Genomic DNA, 20720 nt, shown 5'->3' with positions numbered 1-20720 from the left:
ATAACGTAAGCTCCAGTGAGAATATTCTAGTCTTGCGAGAACCAAGTTTTGTTTATAGCAAATAAAAACCAGTCTCTTCTTGGCTTATGTCAAAATCCACCCAATTGTTTTGTTTTAATGGTATATTTAGTTTAAAATATGGATATTTGTCTTACACAAACAAAGCGATTTGCTTCAGAAGGCCTTTATTAACCCTCTGGAGCCGTGTGGAGTACTTTTCATGATGTATGGATGCACTTTACTGGACTTCAAAATCTCAACAGCCATTCACTGCCATTATAAAGCTTGGAAGAGCCAGGACATTTTTTATTATATCTCCGATTGTATTCATCTGAAAGAAGAACGTCATATACACCTAGGATGGCTTGACGGTGAGTAAATCATACGGTCATTTTTACTTTTGGGTGAACTATCCCTTTAATAGATTATATTTTTCTAATATACAGAGGAAAGATGAAACACAAATTCACTTTTAGTAATTTATCATTAGTCTTACCTTATATGAATCTTTTGGCAGGAGATCTTGAAGCCTCTCCAAAAGTGTCAAGGCTTCATCAACTCTCTGACTCTTTACCAGCTCTTGAATCTGATCCTCCAAAGGAACTGGTGACAGCCGATGAATCTCTTTGTCAGCAACAACAAAAACACATTCTGTAATGAAGAGAGAGATAAGAAATAGCTATAAATGTGCCTTTAAATGAGTATATAATTAAAGTATGAGAAGTGCAAATTATGGCATCAGTCAACGACTGTAACAAGCTTAAATTGCATATTCAGATATGAATGTTTTAAAGTTGCTATGAAACTATTCACAAACCATTTTACTTTTATAATGTGGCTATATTGAGTGAAACAAAATAGTTTGTTGATTGTAACAATGTAAAATCTAGCGACTTGAATTTGTGAAGATGTAAAGATGTAATATAGGGGGAGTTTTCTATGACTATAAATGAATGATTTTCGAAAGATTGATGTTGGATTGTAAAACGTACCTTCTGTTGAGATGAGAGATTTGGCACTTTGTAAAGGGACAGTTTGCTTCAGCTGTTGGTCCAGAATGCTGTAGATATGAATAGTCTGATTTTGTAGAGCTAGCACATATGGGAAATGAACTGCGGCATCCACCACGCCATCAGGCCACTGTACAGGAGGATGCTGCGAAGTGCCATTCTTCATCACAAACATGCCTGTGTATCATATAGATGTCTTTTACAATTATTGCATATATGTATCTTTAGATCTCTTTAGAACTTTCGAGGAGACATGAGACTAAAGGGATAGTTCACCCCAAAATGAAAATTCTGGCATTAATTACTCACCCTCATGTTGTTCCAAACCCAAAAGGCCTTCGTTCATCTTTGGAACACAAATTAAGATATTTTTGATGAAATCTAAGAGCTTTCTGACCCTGCATAGACAGCAACACAACTAACACATTTAAGGCCCAGGAAGGTAGTAAGGACATCTTTAAAATAGTCCATGTGACTTTTTGTGCGCAAAGAATACATTTTCCTGTCTTTCATGTCTTTCTTTCTTCAGTCGTAAAAAAACTATGTTTTCTAAGGAAAAAAAATCAGGAATGTTCTCCATATAGTGGACTTCTATGGTGCCCCCGAGTTTGAACTTCTAAAATGCAGCTTCAGTACGCTCTAAACAATCCCAGCCGAGGAAGAAGGGTCTTATCTAGTAAAACGATTGGTTTTTTTCTAAAAAAAAATTACAATTTATACTTTTTAACGTCAAATGCTTGTCTTGTCTAGCTCTGTGTGAACTCTGTGTATTCTGGTTAATGACAGTTAGGGTATGTCGAAAAACTCCCATCTCATTTTCAACTTCAAAATTATCTTACATCACTGCAGAAGTACCGACCCATTGTTTAAAAAGTTAACGCGCAAGGAGGGTCAAACACCCTTTACAAAAAAAGGTAAAACGGCGATGTAGGGCGATTTTGAAGTTGGGGAAGAATAAGAGATGGCAGTTTTTCGACATACACAGAGTTCATGCAGAGCTAGACAAGATGAGTGTTTGAGGTTAAAAAGTATATAAATTGTAATTTATTTTAGAAATTAACCGATCACCGACCCTTCTTCCTTGGCTAGGATCGTTTAGAGCCCTTTGAAGTTGAATTCAAACTGCATTTTGGAAGTTCAAACTCGGGGCACCATTGAAGTTCACTATATGGAGAGAAATCCTGATTGTTTTTCCTCAAAAAACATAATTTCTCTACGACTGAAGAAAGAAAGACATAAACATCTTGGATGACAAGGGGTTGAGTAAATTATCTGTAAATTTTGGTTCTGGAAGTGAACTTCTACTTTAGTTTGTGTTCTGAAGATGAACAAAGGTCTTACAGGTTTGGAACGACATGAGAGTGAGTATTTAAAGACAGAATTTTCACATAAGATATTTTTAAAAAGTCTTAATTTCTTCTCCGTTTTTTTTTTTTTTTCACTAAAAAAAATGTCTTTTTACAGGCCTTACAGCACTTGAAATCTGGTAAAACCTTATTTTTACTCATTGTTTTACCATGTTTATCACTTAAAGTTTAAAGTCTCAATTTTAAAATCATAAAACATCTTACCCAAACATCCGGGCCCATTTAAAATAAATTCTCCTTTTTCACATTTGTTGGCAATGATATTTTGCTTTCCCAGGTTATGTGGGAAAAGATCGAGGGTGGTTTGGCTCTGATAATCATGGAGAAAATATCTGTCGCAAGTGGCCACACACAGACACGTCCCATGCGCAGCCAGAACCACAGGTTCCTGCGGCAGAGCCACCTGTTTCACACACTCCCATCTGTCCACGCACACCTTGTAAACACTCACTGTTTTTCTCTTGGTCGAAGCTGCAATGAGCTCGACAGAATCAGTCTGAAAAGCTGACTCACTGACATGGAAGAATGACACGTTCTGTATTTTCTTCAGGGCAGGAATGAGTTCCAGGGAGAACATGTTAATCACCGTGACCGAACCATCCCAGAGAACCAAGAGATGATTCAGAACAGGGACCGCCGTCAGCTGGCTGATCGCTCCACTTCGGCCCATCTGTCTCTTCCCCACCTCCCGCACTGAAAGGCTTTCTTCACCGCTCGTGTTATTTACAGTGAGGTACTCAATGACTCCCTCTTTGGTCCCTATATAGAGGTTTTTACCAAAACACTCCAAACACTGAATGCTGAATTTGTCTCTGCCTTTCCCAGAGGGTATTTTTTGAAAGACTAGCACAGGGGTGAAGACTTTCATGGTTATTTACTCTTAATTTAGGTCTCAGTGGCAAAAATACACCTAAAAATAAATGAGAAGCCTAGGAAATTGGGCAGAGAAGAAAAACAGCCTTCATTAGCTCGGATATCTCATGCTGTAAAGCTAAATAAAACGAGTAAAGAACGGTCTCACCTCATTAGCGTAGAAGCTGTCAGCATTATGGACGATTCTTTTTTACTGAAGTGTATTTTGACCTTGCCATGTGACTCTCATCCTGAGAGGAAGTTGGTGTCAGCAGTTTTACTGCTTTTACTCTGGCTCTGAATGGATGGTCGATTGCACAATGCCAAATGTCTAAGACTAGAGACTACAAACCTTTAGTTAATTATTTCTTATACTCTAGAAATGTGCCTTTTAAAGTGTGTAAAAAGAAGCTAAAATGGCATGTTGCTTCAGCAAATTCATTTTTATCTCATGTTTGCTTTTGTTCACACTATCATTTGGGATTAATGTAGGGTTTAGTTTAGGAGTATGTTCATTTCAATCAAATAGAGCACTCAAAAATTAAAATTGGTTGAAAATTTACTCAAATAATGCAGGATGTACATGAGTTTGTTTAATTACTTGCTCACCAATGGATCCTCTGCAGTGAATGGGTGCCGTCAGAATGAGAGTCCAAACAGCTGATAAAAACTTCACAGTAATCCACAAGCAATTCACATGACTCCAGTCCATCACTTAATGTTTTGTGAAGGAAAAAGCTGTGTGTTTGTAGTTCGTTATTAAGGAATTTGATGTACTGGAGTTGTGTGGATTATTGTGATGTTTTTATCAGCTGTTTAGACTCTCATTCTGATGGCACCCATGTTTGTTTATTTTCAGATTAATCTTGGATTAACAACTGGGGATGCACAGTATTGGATTTTGCCGATATCCGACATGCCGATATTTTGAAAATCATTTTGGCCAATAGCCGATACCGATATATATTTCGTTTTGTTTTGAAACAACTCCTGCGCAGAAATGATAACCAAATTATTTTTAATTCTGAAGTTCTTAGCAATGCATATTACTAATCACAAATGAGGTTTTAATATATTTAAGGTAGAAGATGTACAAAATATCTATATGAGCATGATCTTAATATCCTAATGATTTTTGGCGTAAAAGAAAAATCTATAATTTTGACCTGAACAATGTATTTTTGGTTATTGCTAGAAATATACCTGTGGTACTTACATTTACATGTAGACATTTAGCAGACGCTTTCATCCAAAGCAGCTTACAAAAGAGGACAATGAAAGCAATCAAAATCAACAAAAGAGCAATAACATGCAAGTGCTATGACAAGTCTCATTTAGCCTAACATAAACATGTATGATAAACAAAAAGAAAATAGAATAAAAAAGAAAAAGCAAACTAGTGTTAGAGGCCTTCTTTTTTGCTTTTTTGTTAATTGTATAATAAATAAAGAGAAAGAAAAATATAAAAGCTAGTGTTATTTTTTTTATTATTATTATTTTTTTTTAAGAAAACAAGCAGTAAAAAGGCAGTTTTTTTTTTTTTTTGCAAGACTGGTTAAGACTGGTTTTGTGGTCCAGGGTCACAATTATGGTCTAAAGCAAAAGAGATGTAAAAATAAAAAATTGTTAGAGCTCTTTGTATTTAAGTTTTGATAATTATTTTTTTTAAAATCACTTGTGCAAATAAAATCATCACGTAATGCTTACTATGGAAAGCCATGAAGGTCAAAAATGTGAATTTCAACAAGTAAACAATGCGTTGAGGATGCATTGTTTACGCATAAGCTCATCTTTAGCAGCAAAAGCTTTGTCCACCAATGATTTACTGCATTTGCCACACTTGAAGCAGTTTTCATGCCAGTGCCGGTCCTTGTAGGAGAGATCCTTCATTATGCATGCAGAAAAAGTCTAGTTAAAAGCTTGCAAATCTGTTCTGACTTTGTCACTCATTAATCCATTTTAATTCAGTTTAATTTTCAAATATACAGTTGAAGTCAAAAGTTTACATACACCTTGGAGAATCTGCAAAATGTTAATTATTTTATCAAAATAAGAAAATTCTTTTTAAAAGAATATGTGTTGTTTATGAAAAACTAATTGTAAGTGACACATAATCATTGCGCAAAAAAAACGTGTAAACAACGCGTATTGTATTCTTCATCGACGTGTTGTTTACATGTTAAAATTTGCACATTTTTGACCTTCCTGGCTTTCAATAGCTTTCCTCCATTTTCTGATACAACCAGACGTGTCAAACTGGACGTGTCGGTAAGTTCTTCACTAATTGGCTTGCGCAAGAACAGGTCATGAGAATTTTCTGCTTGATTCAAATTGAATAACTTGCGCAGAAGACGATATTGCACACTTGTGGCAATCACATCGCCCAATACGTGTCATTTGCGTCGGTCAATGCAAATTTGCATCTTTGCATTGATTTGGTATGTAATCTATTTTCCGATAACATTCTGATAATATTGTGCATCCCTAATAACAACTGAAATGTTACAGTATAATAAGTTACACTCTCAAGTTTTTCACAATGCCATAGAAACACCATTCTGATAACAAGAAAGATTCTATTTCTCTAAAAGAACCTTTTGTACATAGGAAAGGTTCAATGAATGTTAAAGATTCCTTCATTCCTTTTAAGCGTGTACTTCACTATGTTTGAAGCCACCATCATTTTGAGTGTTTCCACATGACGTTGCAGCGGTCAGGTCATACAAGTTGGACCTCTCAGAAAATGTCTTTACAAGTTTTAATTACAAGCTCTATGAGGACATGAACGCTTTTTACAAGTCAGAATCTTGTAATTACAGTCATTTCAACTTGGATTGAATGCACCTCTACTCACTTTATTTCACCAGCCAAACTTAAACAGAAAATTACTGAGTATACCTTCAAAAAAATTAAATCAAAATTGGAATTTAGTGGCCTTTAGATCGTGTTTGTCTTTAAGTGTTTATGCTAGTTAAGTCACAACTAATTAGCAGTTTTCGTGCATATAAAATGTTTCTCTCCAGGAAAATGAACCAAAAATTTCAATGACTCATCTTGTTCCCAGAATCATTTAAGTTTAGCTAAGCTTAGATAACTAGGCTCCTATAATCTTTCACTTCCTTTATGGAAGCCATTAATGTACGCATTTTAGTTGTAGAACGGAGTTGTGTATCTTTAGACTTAAAAAATAGTCAGTAAATAAGAAGGAAACCAAGTTTATTGACCAAAATAGCATTCCGTGTGACAAACTTCAAACATTTTTAAGAATATTCCATGCTGGTTTAGGCTTTATGAAGACATCCCTGCTGAAAAAAACCCCCAGCTAATTCCAGCCTAGGCTGGTTGGCTAGTCTTACCTGGTTTTAGCTGGTCTCCCAGGCTGGTCAGGCTGGTTTTAGCTGGTGGTTTCCCAGCCTGACCAGCTAAGACCAGCCTGGCCAGGCTGGAAAAGTAGAAAAAACCCTTTTAAAACCAGCCTGCCTTCCAGCTATGACCAGCTAAAACCAGGCTGGTTGACCAGCTAAAACCAGCCAACCAGCCTAGGCTGGTTTTAGCTGTTTTTTTTCACCAGGGATTTGTTTCCAAATCACTGCTGAAAGCTTATTAAACAATACATTAAGCATCCTAATCATCAGGCTATACAGATAATTAATCTATTCATTGACTGTGTTTATTCATCATCCCATTTATGTGAGCAGAATGTTCAGTTGGATGACTGTGCTGCTCCTGTGGTTGTCTGACCCAGTCGGGTGACCTCACTTCTCCCTGCCACAGTCAGTGCACAGGATGTCATCCCTTTGGGTGAGGAATCCACGGCCCACCAGAGACACAGAGCACTGCATACACGTGAAACACTCACTGTGCCACTGCCGCTCTTCAAACGAGATATACTTAGCACCTGCCAAGCCTGGACACACACACACACACACACACACACACACACAGATACACATGGTGGTTTCACAGTCTAGTACAATGCTGATGAAATTTTTAATTTTAATTTAGAGGCGTATAAAAATAGCCGACAGATGTCAAGAATGAAAACATACTAGTAATTGCTTTGGTGCAGCCCACGCATTTCTTGGCGTACAGATTGCTGAAGCAATCCAGGCAGTATGGGTAGTTTTCTCTCGAGGTAAAGCGCTGGCCTGCCAGTTGTCTCTTGCATCCAATGCAAGTGAAACACTCACGATGCCAAGGCTTATCCTGATACGTGACACCGCCAGTTGTTATGGCCTACAGAATGGAAAGTGTGGATCTCAGTACAGTGCAATAAATGTGCAATATTATCCAACACTTAAAGAAACAGTTCACCCAAAAATGAAAACTTTAATCCAGTGAAGGACCACTCCTGAACCTAAATGTTAAAGTAGGGCACCTATTATGCCTATGTTCTTTTATGTCTCAGATGTCCACAGAATATGTCTGTGAAGTTTCAGCTCAAAATACTCTACAGATCATTTATTATAGCATTTTGAAAATGCCTAATTTGAGTGAAAGCAGAAACACGCTGTTTTCGTGCATGTAAATGCAAATGAGCTGCTACCCGCCCCCTTTTCCAGAACAGAGCTGTGATTTTACAGCTTGTACCTCAGATACTCTGCCAAAAACATCTGTTTGGTTTTGATTATCATGTCTATCACAGCTTGTGAGTACTAAACTAAGTTCTCTTTCATGTCTTATTGCGCTTAAACTGTCAAATACACGCAAGTTTGTGTTAAAAACACATGTTTTTAACATAAACACAGTCGGTTTTGTCTGTGAAGGGCATGGCGTTAGAACTGGTACACCGTCATCACCTGCGAAAACAAAATGGCGGCACTGTGTGTGAAAACATGCAGATTAAAGGGGCGGTAATATAATAATACATACCCCTTCCTATGTCACTAGGGGAGCAAAATCTAAGTGACTTATTTTTTATGTGCTTTCAGAGCAAGTCTTAGCAAAACAAAGTTACTGGGTTGTCCTTTTTCATGTTTTCTGGATTGGTAGATGCGCCGAAGACACAATTATAGCATTTAACCATAGAAAAAGTCGGATTTTCGTGACATGTCCCCTTTGAAAAAAGAATGCAAAAGCACTATAAAGTATGAAATAAGTAGTATGTTCAATTCATGTGCTATATTCCATCCATCCATCCATCTTCAATGGCTTTTTTGTAGATTTTGATACTGTTGGGAACAGCATATATCTTTAATCAACTGTAATATTGTATCAAAATCTAACTTCAAATCATTTGAAAGTGTGCAAAAGATGCTGTACGAATTCATACAAATTAGCACTGAAATTCTGTCATTGTTTACTCATCCTAATGTCAGTCCTAATGTACTGCTTGTTATTTTTCATGCATTTGCACTGAATGGGGCCCGAAGCTTTCAAGGTTCAGAAGGGACCTTCAGACTTTCTCTTTTTGTATTCCACATTAGAAATCAAATCATACTGGTTAGGAGCAATAAGAGAATGAGTCATTTTTGGGTGAACTGTAACTTAACAGTAATATTGTTTTTCAAAAGTCTGATTTCTTCGCAAACAGTATATGACTTACTTTTTTACAAGCACAGCATTGGTAGGCGAATTGCTTCTCAAAACAAGGCACACAGAAGTAATTGTTATCTTTAGGGATGAAAGACTTGGTTCCTATTGGCTGCTGACAGCGTTGACACAGAAAGCACGTCTCATGCCAGCTGTTGCCTTTGTACTCCATTTTTCGTGATCCTGACACATGAACAGAAGCACTGAGATGCTTAATATTTTATTCAACTTGATAAACCACCTATTTTTAATACAAACACATGCTAGTAAGATATTTTTAGGAAAATAAATCATTAATTTTTTCAGAAAAGATAAAGATGCAAAGAGTTCTACCTGGCATGACAGTCTTCTTGCAGGTGCTACACTTTGAGGAATACTCATGAGAATAGCACTCGGTGCAGAGCATAAGCTCATCTTTAGCAGCAAATGCTTTGTCCACCAATGATTTACTGCATTTGCCACACTTAAAGCAGTTTTCATGCCAGTGCCGATCCTTGTAGGAGAGATCCTTCATTATGCATGCAAAAAAAGTCTAGTTAAAATCTTGCAAATCTGTTCTGACTTTGTCGCTCATTAATTAATTCAATTCTAATTCAATTTAATTTTCAAATATACAGTTGAAGCCAAAAGTTTACACACACCTTGCAGAATCAGCAAAATGTTATTTATTTTATCAAAATAAGAGGGATCATACAAAATGCATGTTGTTTTTTTATTTAGTACTGGCATGAGTAAGATATTTCTCATAAAAGCCGTTTACATATAGTCTCCACAAGAAAAAATAACATACACATACACTTGATTCTTAATACTGTGTTGTTACCTGAATGATCCATAGCTGTTTTTTTTTTTTTTTTTTTGGTTTAGTGATAGTTGTCCCACAAATACTGTTTTTTCAGCATTTTGTGTATTAGAACCCTTTCCAAAAATGACTGTATGATTTCGGGATCCATTTTTTCACATTGAGGACAACTGAGGGACTCATATGCAACTATTACAGAAGGTTCAAATGCTCACTGATGCATTAGAAGAAAACAATGCATTAAGATCTGGGGTGTGAAAACTTTTTGAATTTGAAGCTCAGGGTAAATCTAACTTATTTTGTCTTCTGGGAAACATGTAAGTGTCTTCTGTAGCTTCTAAAGGGCAGTACTAAATCAAAAACAATATAATATTTAGGCAAAATAAGAAAAATCTTCATTCTGTTCAAAAGTTTTCACCCCCCTTAATGCATAGTTTTCCCTTCTGGAGCATCAGTGAGCATTTGAAACTTCTGTATTAGTTGCATATGAGTCCCTCAGTTGTCATCAGTGTGAAAAGATCGATCTCAAAATCATCCAGTCAATGTTGGAAAGGGTTCAAATACACAAAAATGCTGAAAAACCAAAGAATTTGTGGGACCTGAAAGATTTTCCTGAAGAACAGCGAGAAGTTTAACTGTTCAGAACAAACAAAGGGACTTATTAACAACTATCACTAAACAAAAAAACAGCTGTGGATCATTCAGGTAACAACACAGTATTACGAATCAAGTGTATGTAAACTTTTGAACATGGTCATTTTTGCAAATTCAGCTATTGTTTTCTCCTGTGTACTATATGTAAACATCTTTTATGAGAAAAAAAAAATCTTATTCAGGCCAGTACTAAATCAAAAATAGCATGCATTTTGCTTAAATAATTAACATTTTGCCGATTCTGCAAGGTGTATGTAAACTTTTGACTTTAACTGTAAATGTGTGAATTATGACCACAAGTAATTGCTTTCTTGTGCCTACCTTAGTGTTGCACCCAATTGGCAAAGTACACACTTCACAGCAGTTTGCAAACAGATTCTCATAGCACTTTGTGCAGTACTGTGTGTCCTCTTTCAGGATGTATTTCTTCCCCAGCAAAGTGTCCTTGCAGTAATGGCAGTCGAATCGTTCCATGGACATTGTTGTTTATGTCTTAAAAGCAGTAAACAGAACCGTAAAAATGTTACAACACACCAGGCTAAAGCAATCAAAAAGCTGTCATCCACAAAATACGAACGCCTCTTAAAATAGAAACAGCATGTAAAATGATGGTCTCTACAAGCTGGGTCCCTTCCGATGGTTCCTAAACTTGCTTTAAGTCATCAGAAGAACAGCCTGCTATCTGTAATAGTGAGAAAACTCACCTTCAGTAGCTCAATGAGTTTCTGAGGGGCTGCAGGGTGAGATGGCCAGTGATTGAGGGGTTGCATTAAAACAAGCCTCTATAAATACGATTGCTCTTATTAGCTGAAATCCCTGGGGAGAATAGCCCAGTTGCTGATCTCTGCACCTTTTATGGGAGTCCAATCACAAAGCCCAGCTTATGGTCAAGGTGATATGTGAATGGTGCCACTTTCCTTTCCATATTATTCTCGTAAGAGTCAATTTAGCTAAATGAATTCGTGTCAGATGAATCTTTAACACTTTATCTTCATAGTTGCAATACTTTATGTCTCACGTATCAGTGAAATTAGTGATTGCTCTGTCTTCAGATACCGGATATCTTACTGTATCCACATCTGAGCCCTCAAGCAACTGCTGAAGGCTTAGAGAGAGCTGAAAGCAAATGTTGCAGTGGTTGCCAAGCCTCTCTGCAACCACTAAAATTGCCTTGGATTGATTGGAACTCTTTTTATGAGAACTATGCAGCCATTTTCACAGCTTAACAGGTTTCACACAGGGGGGCTCGGTTAAATACCTTAAATATAAATGTCATCAGTTGGTTCTTGACATTTACATTTAAGATAACAAGAAAGATTCTCAGTACTTTGACTAATGTTCTAGCGAGGTTCTCTTAAAGTTATGAGAAAACATTCTTCAAGTAACATTAACAGAACGTTTATTCAGAGTATTCTGGACTTTAATAATGTTCTTAAAATGGTAGCCAAAAAAAATTTTGTTGTTTTTTTTTCTGAAACTTTTAGTTGGATGTTCGTCTAAAACTTTTTAAATTTTACTACGGATTTCATAATGTTCAGAGAACATTGCTGTGACAGAAATACAGTTTAATTAAATTAATAAAATTTAAAACATGGAATGTTCTCTGAACATTCTCATAACCCCAAAAAATAGTTTTAATTGAATATATTAAAAAAATAGATGTTTTGAATTTTCAGAGATGTTATCAAAACAAAATGTTGTCAAAACGGTAGCAAAAAATGGTATTTATTTCAGTTTTTTTCTAAAACGTTTTAGTTGGATGGTGTTGTAGTTAAACATTTTTTTTAATGTTACTAGTAGGGAAGGACAAAGCAAGGACAAAAAAAATTCAGTAGAACAAATAAATAAGAAATGCGGCAAACATTGTATAAAGGTATCAAAAGTACTGCAGAAAACATTGCATATTCTTCACTGCGTAAATTAAATATATATTTTTTAGATGTTGTTGTTTGATTAACATGAATGACAGACAGCAGGGATAATAGACTGCTGTCACTTTAAGAGCTGCCCGGATCCAATATACTGTTACACGTGTTTTCTTTCTTAGCTGTTTGCTTTCACTTAAGACCTAAATTACTGTGTACGAGGATACAGACAGACATGTCTGTACATTTTGAGATGGACATGTTGACACATAAAAGTATGTGCATTTAACTGTTTAAGGCCTAGGAAGTGGCAAAAATAACTAATAAATGTTCTCTTTCACTGCTTATTGCGTTTGAACGGCTTAAAATCACTTGGTTTTTTACCGCAATGTTTAAAAATGCGTGCAGACCATACTGCGATAAAGATGGTAGTCCAAAATCTCTACCGGTTGACAAATTTCGACCTGTTAATTGTGTCTCCATCCCTAGTTTCTAGTTTCAGAACATTTGAAGAACATTAGAAAACACCATTCCATAAAGTTTGCAAAATTATAGCCTACATTGGAATGTTCCCTTTATGTTCACATGATCAAAAAAAAAAATTAAATCTTAAAAAAATTGATGTTTTGAATATTTAGAGAACCTTCAGAAATAATGCTTTTGTAACTACATGGGAAGGGGTTAATAATTCCAAAAGCCAATGAAAAAACCCTCATCACTGCAGCAATGAATATATGTCTATGTGGCGTCATATTTAATGCCTACTGTATGTAAACTTATGTTACACTTTCAGACAGTTTTGCTTTTCTATCTTTTCTGTTTCGTTTGCAATAATCTTGTTTGCATTCATCATATATAAATATTCCATGTAACATTATATGAACTGTAATGAATAGTCCCGATTTGTTTGCAGTATTTCTTCACTTGACACTTGAGCTGCATCCAGCAAATTAGAAACGAGTCTCTGAGTTTATAGTCATATCATTTATCAAGAGGATGAGAGAAATGATCTCCGTGCAAAAATAGCTCCGAAGATCAGCGGTTAAAGAACTTAATCCATCATGCATACGCATAGGGAGGTCAGTCTATTACAGAAAGTAGTGATCAATGCTACCTTCGATTTTTCTACAGTTTCTGCCTCACATCATCTGTCTTAATGAATGAACCAAAAAAACACATTTATTGCTTGGCAATTTATTCAGCGTGATGACAGTCAGTTCATATGATTCTTCTTTGCAAAAGTGTCTCGTAAAGTGTACTGGATGCCAAAAGTGACAGTTTGGAGAACCGTGTGCCACAGTTACATAACTCTCGACAGTATTTTGAATCTCATTATCTGTCCTAATCATTCATGTCTGTCTTTTCGTTCTCTTTATCAGGTGTCAACATGACCAGCTAGATTTGTGTTTGAATTGATGAACATCCATCACCAGGGGTTTTTAGCTCAGAGCACGGCTGTTGCGACCACTAAATTAATCTCCAACTGTGCAGCTATAGCAGCTCGTCTTAGAACAAACAAACATGCACAGACTTTCGGTTGCTAGGCATCCCAGAGCATGCAGCATGTTTGTCTGAAACTAGACAAGTGAGGCAATTATACAATGTTTGTATGTTTATATGTGTTTGTGTTTAGAGAGATTAGTGAGGTAGTGAGGAAATTTTAAAGAAAAATATCTTGAAAATACATAGTAATTGGAATTACAGTGAAGTAAAACTTTGCTAATGTGCCAATTCACTAATATTTCTAAAAACTTTTGCCATTTTTTCAAAGTTGAGGAATAACAAAAAGAGCAGAACAGTTTTTCTGGTCCTTGAATCTGATTGGCTGAGAGGTGTGTGATACTCTAGTGATATCAGAATTTGTTTCGCTGCTTGTATCACTCGCTTGCTTTACGGACGCCCAAATCCTCGCGGACGCCCAAATCCACTAAAATTGTATAAATAATACTGTTTTTGTCTCACAGAATGTAATTTTAATTATTTTTTAGGTAAGAATGTACTTGTTTAGTTTTCAAATATGCGGTTTGTTGATAAAGAATGTCTATTTGAAAATTTGCTTTGGTGTTTTCGGAGATGTGAGCTCCAGGACATCATTGACCATTCAGCACTCATGAACCCCTCGAGAGCAACCTTACCTCAGCCAGTTCTTCTGGAATTTGCTGCTGGCTCTGAAGTCTCTATAGTGGTTATAGTGGAGGTATAATTAGTTTTTGGGTAAATCTAGTGGGCAGTCTTCAGTCTCATTAATCAATTATTTGTTCTAGAGCAAATAGTTTTGGCTGAAGGCCAAGTCATATTATATTATGTAAATCTGTATATCAGAGCACTGTCTTTGTTCTTTTGACTGAATTGCCTAGCAACTTTTATGATGGCTGTTGTTGTTTATTTAATAATATTTTTCAATAAATACAGAGGTGGACAGTAGTAAAGTATTTTTAGTTTACTCAAGTAAATTTAAAAATCTGTAGTTTATCATGGTCTTTTTCTTCAAAAATGTACTCAAGTAAATATTTGAGTTACTTTTACTTGAGTAAAAGTAAGAAAGTAATAGATTACTAGTGTAATTAAGTATTAAATGATATTTAATACGAAACGTAGTGCAGAACAAAGTACAATATTATGCTTCGGAATGTTGTGAAGTAAAATTTTCTAAAGAAAAACCCTAAAGTCAGACCCTTGAAAAGTACTTTTACAGCAGGGTAAAAATACGTTATTATATTCGTATAAATTCATACGAATTGGGGAAGTCTTAAAATACGTACAATTTAAAAAATATCATATGAATGAGGTTGTACAAATTTGTACGACCTCACTTGTACGATTTTTGTTAAATTGTATGCAATTTACGAGTTAGCCGCCTTGTAAAATAAGTATGAATTGTCACAGGATTGGTTTGGAAGTAAAGACTTTTATATTAAAAGAGATTGAAACGGTTGTAAACAAGGAAGTTATTTTTACTTTCAGCAACACTTTGTAAGATCAGTGCTGTCATCAGAAGTCACCCTTAACAGATGAAAGGATAGTACGACAAAGATAACACTTTCCTCAGCAGACATTCAAACTAATGTTTTATTGTGAATATGAGATTGAGCTGAAGATTGAATGCTGTATCAGATGCAGGTATCACACTCGCTCAGTCAATCTCTCTCATAAAACATAATACAGTGAGCTTTTAATACAGTACTACAATAAGCTTTCATTGAAGCAACTCAACGTACCTTCTTTACTAGTTTTAAAGTTTCAAATTAGTACCTGAGGTTTGGGCTAAACTGTTAAACTGTCAACTTTAGATTTAAATCCGTAGCGGAAAGAAGTAGTTTGCACAATAGAGGGTATTTAAGACACTCTGTTGTTGTTTATCTACTTACACACTCGAAATGTCGTATAACTGTTGTATATAATGCAATATCACACATGTAGCCGTGCCAATATAAAGCCATATCGCATGGCTATGAGTGTGATATTGCGCATATATAAAATAGTATATTTGAAAATAGTAGTCTTTGGCCTTAGTGTGTCTTTAACTTTCACAATTTTTTTCCCTTTTACAAATGGCAGAAACAATAACCACATCTTACAATTATACTTACTAGGTCGTACAACTGTCTATTTAATCTGTTGAGACACATCTGCTGTAAAATCTGCTGATCTGACACTGATTATGAGATGGCATCTCTTCTACTCTCATTCTACTCAGGACTAAGATGCTTAACAAAGTGTTGACAGCATAAGTGGAGTCACTAGGTTGAGATCAGGTGGCCTTCACAGTAATAAGTGGTCTCACACCATTCAGTTTCTCGGAGTTGACGATTGCCTTTCACAGCTGCCCCGAGCAGGCGAGGATCAGCAGAGCTCTCAGTGGGAAATAAGATAGGCTTGGTGGACAAAGACACAAAGAGGCAAAATCCAAACCCTATGATCTTGCAGAACCGTACACCCCTTCAGGGATGCTGAGACACTCTCTCAGCGATGTCCAGGCGGGAATGGCAGGACAAGGTGACAGGGTATGCAATAATTATCTAACTCACCCAAAGTTTTTATGATTTGAGACAGGTTTGAGCCTTTTTTATAAACCACATGATTTAAGGTGCCATTTGTATCATTTTTTTTTTTTTTTTTTTGGCCAAGCCTGAGGCAATTGTCTATAGCTAAAGCAAACATTTATTATGTTTATGCTTTCTTGTGATCATCCAGATAAATGGAATGCCTTTAATTTCATGGGTAGTTTTCATTGCATTGTAGCAGTACTTCAGATGTTATTATGTAAAACCTGCTTGGTGATCTACTTTATCTTCTCTGTTTGTGGATTTTGTTGACCAGATCTTTAAATAACCCAGTCCAGAATAGAATTTAATTCTTAAGCTCTGTCTTATATGGATTTACACACTGATTATATTCCCAGTCCTCTGTATGCCCACGCAAACACACACACAAAGAAACTTACACATTCCCTCTTCAACGTAATACTGAAATATGTAGTAACCGGATGAACTTTACCACCTCATTTGGCATAAAGCCTGAACAACTGTCAGTCCTGTTGTTTTGAGGAACTGGCTAAGACTGCGTCACCTTAGTGGGTTCAGAAGGATAACTCCAAATGCCAGAGTATCAGCACAGAGAGGTCACAACAACAGCGAGGGATTTGATGGTCTGCACACCAAACTGCCCCTTTGGTGTCATCGTTCAGCATACAGTGGATTTGGTGGGCTATTTTTACCAGCCTGAGATGTGTTGCTGAAAAAGCAAGTTGCTGTTTGACAAATGCGGGTGGTGAAATTCTGTAGGCTTGCAGTTGTGTTTTAAAGGGATAGTTCACCCAAAAATGAAAATTCTGTCATGAATTACTCACCCTCATTTCGTTCCAAACCCGTAAGACCTTAATTCATCTTCAGGATACAAATTAAATTATTGTCGATAAAATCCAAGAGCTTTCTGACCCTGCATAGACAGCCACGCAACTACCACATTCAAGGCCCAGAAAGGTATAACAACATGTCAGTTGCATTGCTGTCTATGAAGGGTCAGAAAGCTCTCGGATATCATCAAAAATATCTTAATTTGTGTTTCGAAGATGAATGAAGGTCTTACGGATTACGGACATAATGGTAAGTAATTAATGACAGCATTTTTTATTTTTGCGTGAACTAACCCTTTAAATGTAGTCACCTAAAGACATTAATCTTCATGTCTTTTCAACCCTAGTTGCTGTTCATTTATTTCAGTGGAGCACAAAAGTAGAATTTTTTAAAAGATTTATTTTTTGCGTTTTTGACTTTAGTATTACAGGGCAGTATAGAGATGACAGGAAGCGAAGTAGGAGAGAAAGAGGAGCCAACAAAATATAATTGATGTCTCATGATGAAAAAGTACCTTTGTAAACGTTTTCGCAAGACATAAAATACATACAAATAAATACATATCACTGCGGTTTCCAACAGAAATGAACACTAGAGGTGGTAAAACAGCGAGCACTTGTAATCGTTTTCTTAGACAGTTATGATTAAAAACTCCATATGTTTCGCTTTCCGGATGTAACTGTCACGGGTGACAAAAACGCTCAGCGAGCGGAACCCTTTGGACGAGGTACGAGTTTCCAGAGGGAACGATTTGGGTGCGACACAGCTCACTCTGACTCCGGGGCTGTACCCGAAATCGCCCCCTACACCCTATTCACTATTCCCTACATTAGTCCACTCGTACAGTTCACTTGAAGGAGTGAATGAAAACGAGTGAGTGAATTCGGACACTAAGCGCACCGGAAGGACTGACGCTTTTGCATAGTATTGCTTACTGTTTAACAATCATTTAAAACGGACAGTTCGAGTAGTAAGATTAAAGGATTTATCTTGAACTATGTCAAGGAGTTTATGTATAAACCTTGGTTAAACAATTTAATAATCAATTTACAACAAATTTGTACCTGTGTTGTACACTGCATTACGCAGTGGAGGAGCGCGTTGTAAAATGAACGGATGGATGATTCAGCTGCGGGCGCCATCGTCTGGTGAGACGTGGGAATTCAGTCGGCGCGCGACTCTCACAGTGCATTATGGGTTATCTCTAGCTGTTGAGCGTACATCGGTTGTACACTCGTTTTTGCGGTGCATTGTGGGATTGAATGAGTGCACTCGAGAACGTCCACTATGGTTTCGAACACCATTTAAAATGGCTGTCCCCTCAAATAGTGAGCTTTCGGGGAGAGAAGCTGGTTGTGCCAGGGCAGCTCCAGAGACAAGCTTGTTTGTGGAAATTCGTCGGGAGAGGAAGTCGTCCATCAACGTCTACTGGATGAACTTATTGCTTGGATCTCTGCTGGGAAGAGAGAGAGAAAGTTAAGTGAATGGATCCCATCTTTCCAACATTTAGAAAGCTTGAAGAGGATACAGCACATATAGATCTTACTGGTGGGGAAGCTATGTGTTTCAGAGTGCGCTGAAGAGGAATCGAGAACGGAATATCCCCGACGTGAGTGGAACGGATGGATTGAGACTCTGATCAGCCCTATTGAGTGAGTGGATTGTAGTGCTTTTGTCTCATTGATATATATGGATTCATTGCTGTGGATTTGAAGTGAACACGAGTGTGGTGTGTCTTTGCTGAGAAGTGGCCCAACCCCTGCTTACACGTTTGTGGAAAGAAATACTATTAACCTCTTCACTGCCTGAGCCCTGTGAGTGTACAGCTACGCTGGTGAAATATTATTAACCCCTTCTCTGCCTGAGCCCTGTGAGTATACAGCAATACTGATGAAATACAATTAACCTCTTCTCTGCCTGAGCCCTGTGAGTGTACAGCTACGCTGGTGGAATATTATCGACCTCTCTTCTGCTGGAGCCCTAATCCTCACCTCCCTACTTACTGTCTGAGTCCCGAAGTATGCAGCATTGCTGGTGAAGTAAGCTTTTAAACTACTGTCTCCCTATTGTGCACCGACGAAAGTACCCTGTACTGAGAGGAATCCTTACCTTCCTGCTTAAAGTCTAAGTTAGGAAGTATGCAGCATTGCTGGTGGAGTAAGCTTTTAAACTACTGTCTCCCTATTGTGCACCGACGAAAGTACCCTGTACTGAGAGGAATCCTTACCTTCTTGCTTAAAGCCTAAGTTAGGAAGTATGCAGCATTGCTGGTGGAGTAAGCTTTTAAACTACTGTCTCTCTATTATGCACAGACGAAAGTATCCTGTACTGAGAAGAATCCTTACCTTCCTACTTACTGTCTGAGTCCCGAAGTATGCAGCATTGCTGGTGAAGTAAGCTCGTCAACCACTGCCTCCCTATTGTGCACCAACGGAAGTATCCTGTACTGAAAAGGAATTTTTACCTTTCTACTTACCTACCGTCTGAGTCCTGAAGAATGCAGTATCGCTGGTGAAGTAAGCTGTTGGATTACTGTTCCATTACCGTGCACTGACGAAGTCATCTATCTGTAGTGGGAAGAAGATCTGGAAAACGTTGAAGTTCATTACGTCTGAGTTCATTGATAAATAGTGTTCAATAAAGATTGTTATTTTTTTAAATCATTTTCTGTCTGTTTCGTCCATCTGTTGCGGGCCTGTGGTGTCGGCTCCTCGCGGTGGTTGGTGTTCAAAGACAGGGGCGGCTGGTCCGCCCCCGTGACATAACAAACTTGCTTGGTAGTTCAGGCGGCGTGGAATTGGACTTAGGATACAGAATCCTTTGATAAGAATCCCTTGAAAAACATGACTCACGATAAAAGAGTTGAAAGATAAGAGATTAAAAAACAAGCTAAAACGGCATGTTTGCGATTGTGTTTTTACGTCACATTCACTTTTGTTAATGTTATCGGGTAGGTTTAGGTGTAGTGCCACTCAACTTACATTTAAAGGCAGAAATGCGGTGACAAACAAAACCAACATCACATAAAACATACCGTATGTACATTAATCTGTTCTGGGGGAAAAACAAACACACTTTTAATACCACCCAGTGGACATTTCACATCGAATATGTTATGAAACATACATGGCGGTACATATTTCACGTCTTGTGAAATAGTACGTTTTTGTCATGAGACCAGGTTGATTTTTGTCGAATTTTTACACAGGGTTTTTTCCCCCATACAATGCGCTTATGCAAAAAAATTGCATGATTTGTAAACTAATAAATTTTGATGTTTGAATCATATAACCTGCTCCGTGTGTTTGGCTTTTTAAACACTGTAAACTTGCTCAGTAGCCCACCTGGTACAGCATTGCACTTGCAGAAGCAAACTAAGCAAGCTAAAACTTAACTTTACTTTTGTTAATACAACTTATGGTAGAGTTTCGCAAAAACTGACCCTTCGCAAAGACCTGCCCCCCTTCACTACTGTTGCTATGTCTAACAAGCCATAGCGCTCTCAAGCTACACATTATGTTCTCGCGCAGTGCAAAATACATTGCGGAGCAAAGAGGAAATTTACAATGTTCCAACAGACAAGACAGAGCAGGTTACTTTAGATATGAAACAAAGTCTCAGCTTTCAAATGTTGTCATTTTGGAAATTCAAACAAAACAAGCAAAACATGAAGCGATCATCTCTTTCCCTAGTTATAGTATGAAATAAACTAAATAAATAAAAATGTCAGATTCAGCGTTATGATTGGTTAGATCGCCTGTCAGTCAAACTGACATGTTTAA

The 20720-nt window shown here is 37.1% G+C and overlaps 2 protein-coding genes across 2 annotated transcripts in view; both read right to left on the bottom strand.

Annotated features, from left to right (window-relative positions):
* LOC141296067 (transforming growth factor-beta receptor-associated protein 1) overlaps positions 1 to 3296 on the bottom strand; it is a 10732-nt gene extending 7436 nt beyond the window's left edge. Inside the window, exons 1-3 of the mRNA XM_073827346.1 lie at positions 2582 to 3296; positions 993 to 1187; positions 497 to 651 (exon numbers count right to left, since the gene is read on the bottom strand). Of these exons, the coding sequence (XP_073683447.1) occupies positions 497 to 651; positions 993 to 1187; positions 2582 to 3245 (1014 nt within the window). The 5' untranslated portion in view covers positions 3246 to 3296. The remainder of the gene's footprint in view (positions 1 to 496; positions 652 to 992; positions 1188 to 2581) is intronic.
* A 3644-nt stretch (positions 3297 to 6940) lies between these two features.
* Positions 6941 to 11074, bottom strand: fhl5 (four and a half LIM domains 5). Its single transcript, XM_073826815.1, has 6 exons — positions 10922 to 11074; positions 10539 to 10709; positions 9095 to 9269; positions 8775 to 8944; positions 7279 to 7465; positions 6941 to 7136 (listed from the first exon to the last, which is right to left on the bottom strand). Exons 2-6 carry the CDS (start codon positions 10695 to 10697, stop codon positions 6985 to 6987), a joined length of 843 nt encoding a protein of 280 aa, XP_073682916.1. The 5' UTR covers positions 10698 to 10709; positions 10922 to 11074; the 3' UTR covers positions 6941 to 6984.
* Positions 11075 to 20720: the final 9646 nt, after the last annotated feature.

The sequence above is a fragment of the Garra rufa genome, chromosome 21 (assembly GCF_049309525.1).
Source record: "Garra rufa chromosome 21, GarRuf1.0, whole genome shotgun sequence".
In the NCBI taxonomy this organism is placed as follows: domain Eukaryota; kingdom Metazoa; phylum Chordata; class Actinopteri; order Cypriniformes; family Cyprinidae; genus Garra; species Garra rufa.
Note: the sequence above shows the minus strand (reverse complement) of the source record. Positions and strands in the feature narration are given on the sequence as shown.

Coding starts and splice junctions, on each gene's coding strand:
- fhl5 (XM_073826815.1), bottom strand. CDS start 10,697: ATGTCCATGGAACGATTCGACTGCCATTACTGCAAGGACACTTTGCTG. Junction 9,270..10,538: donor CAATTGGGTGCAACACTAAG/GTAGGCACAAGA, acceptor TGCATAATGAAG/GATCTCTCCTACAAGGATCG. Junction 7,466..8,774: donor AATGCTGTGCTTGTAAAAAA/GTAAGTCATATA, acceptor TCCATTCTGTAG/GCCATAACAACTGGCGGTGT.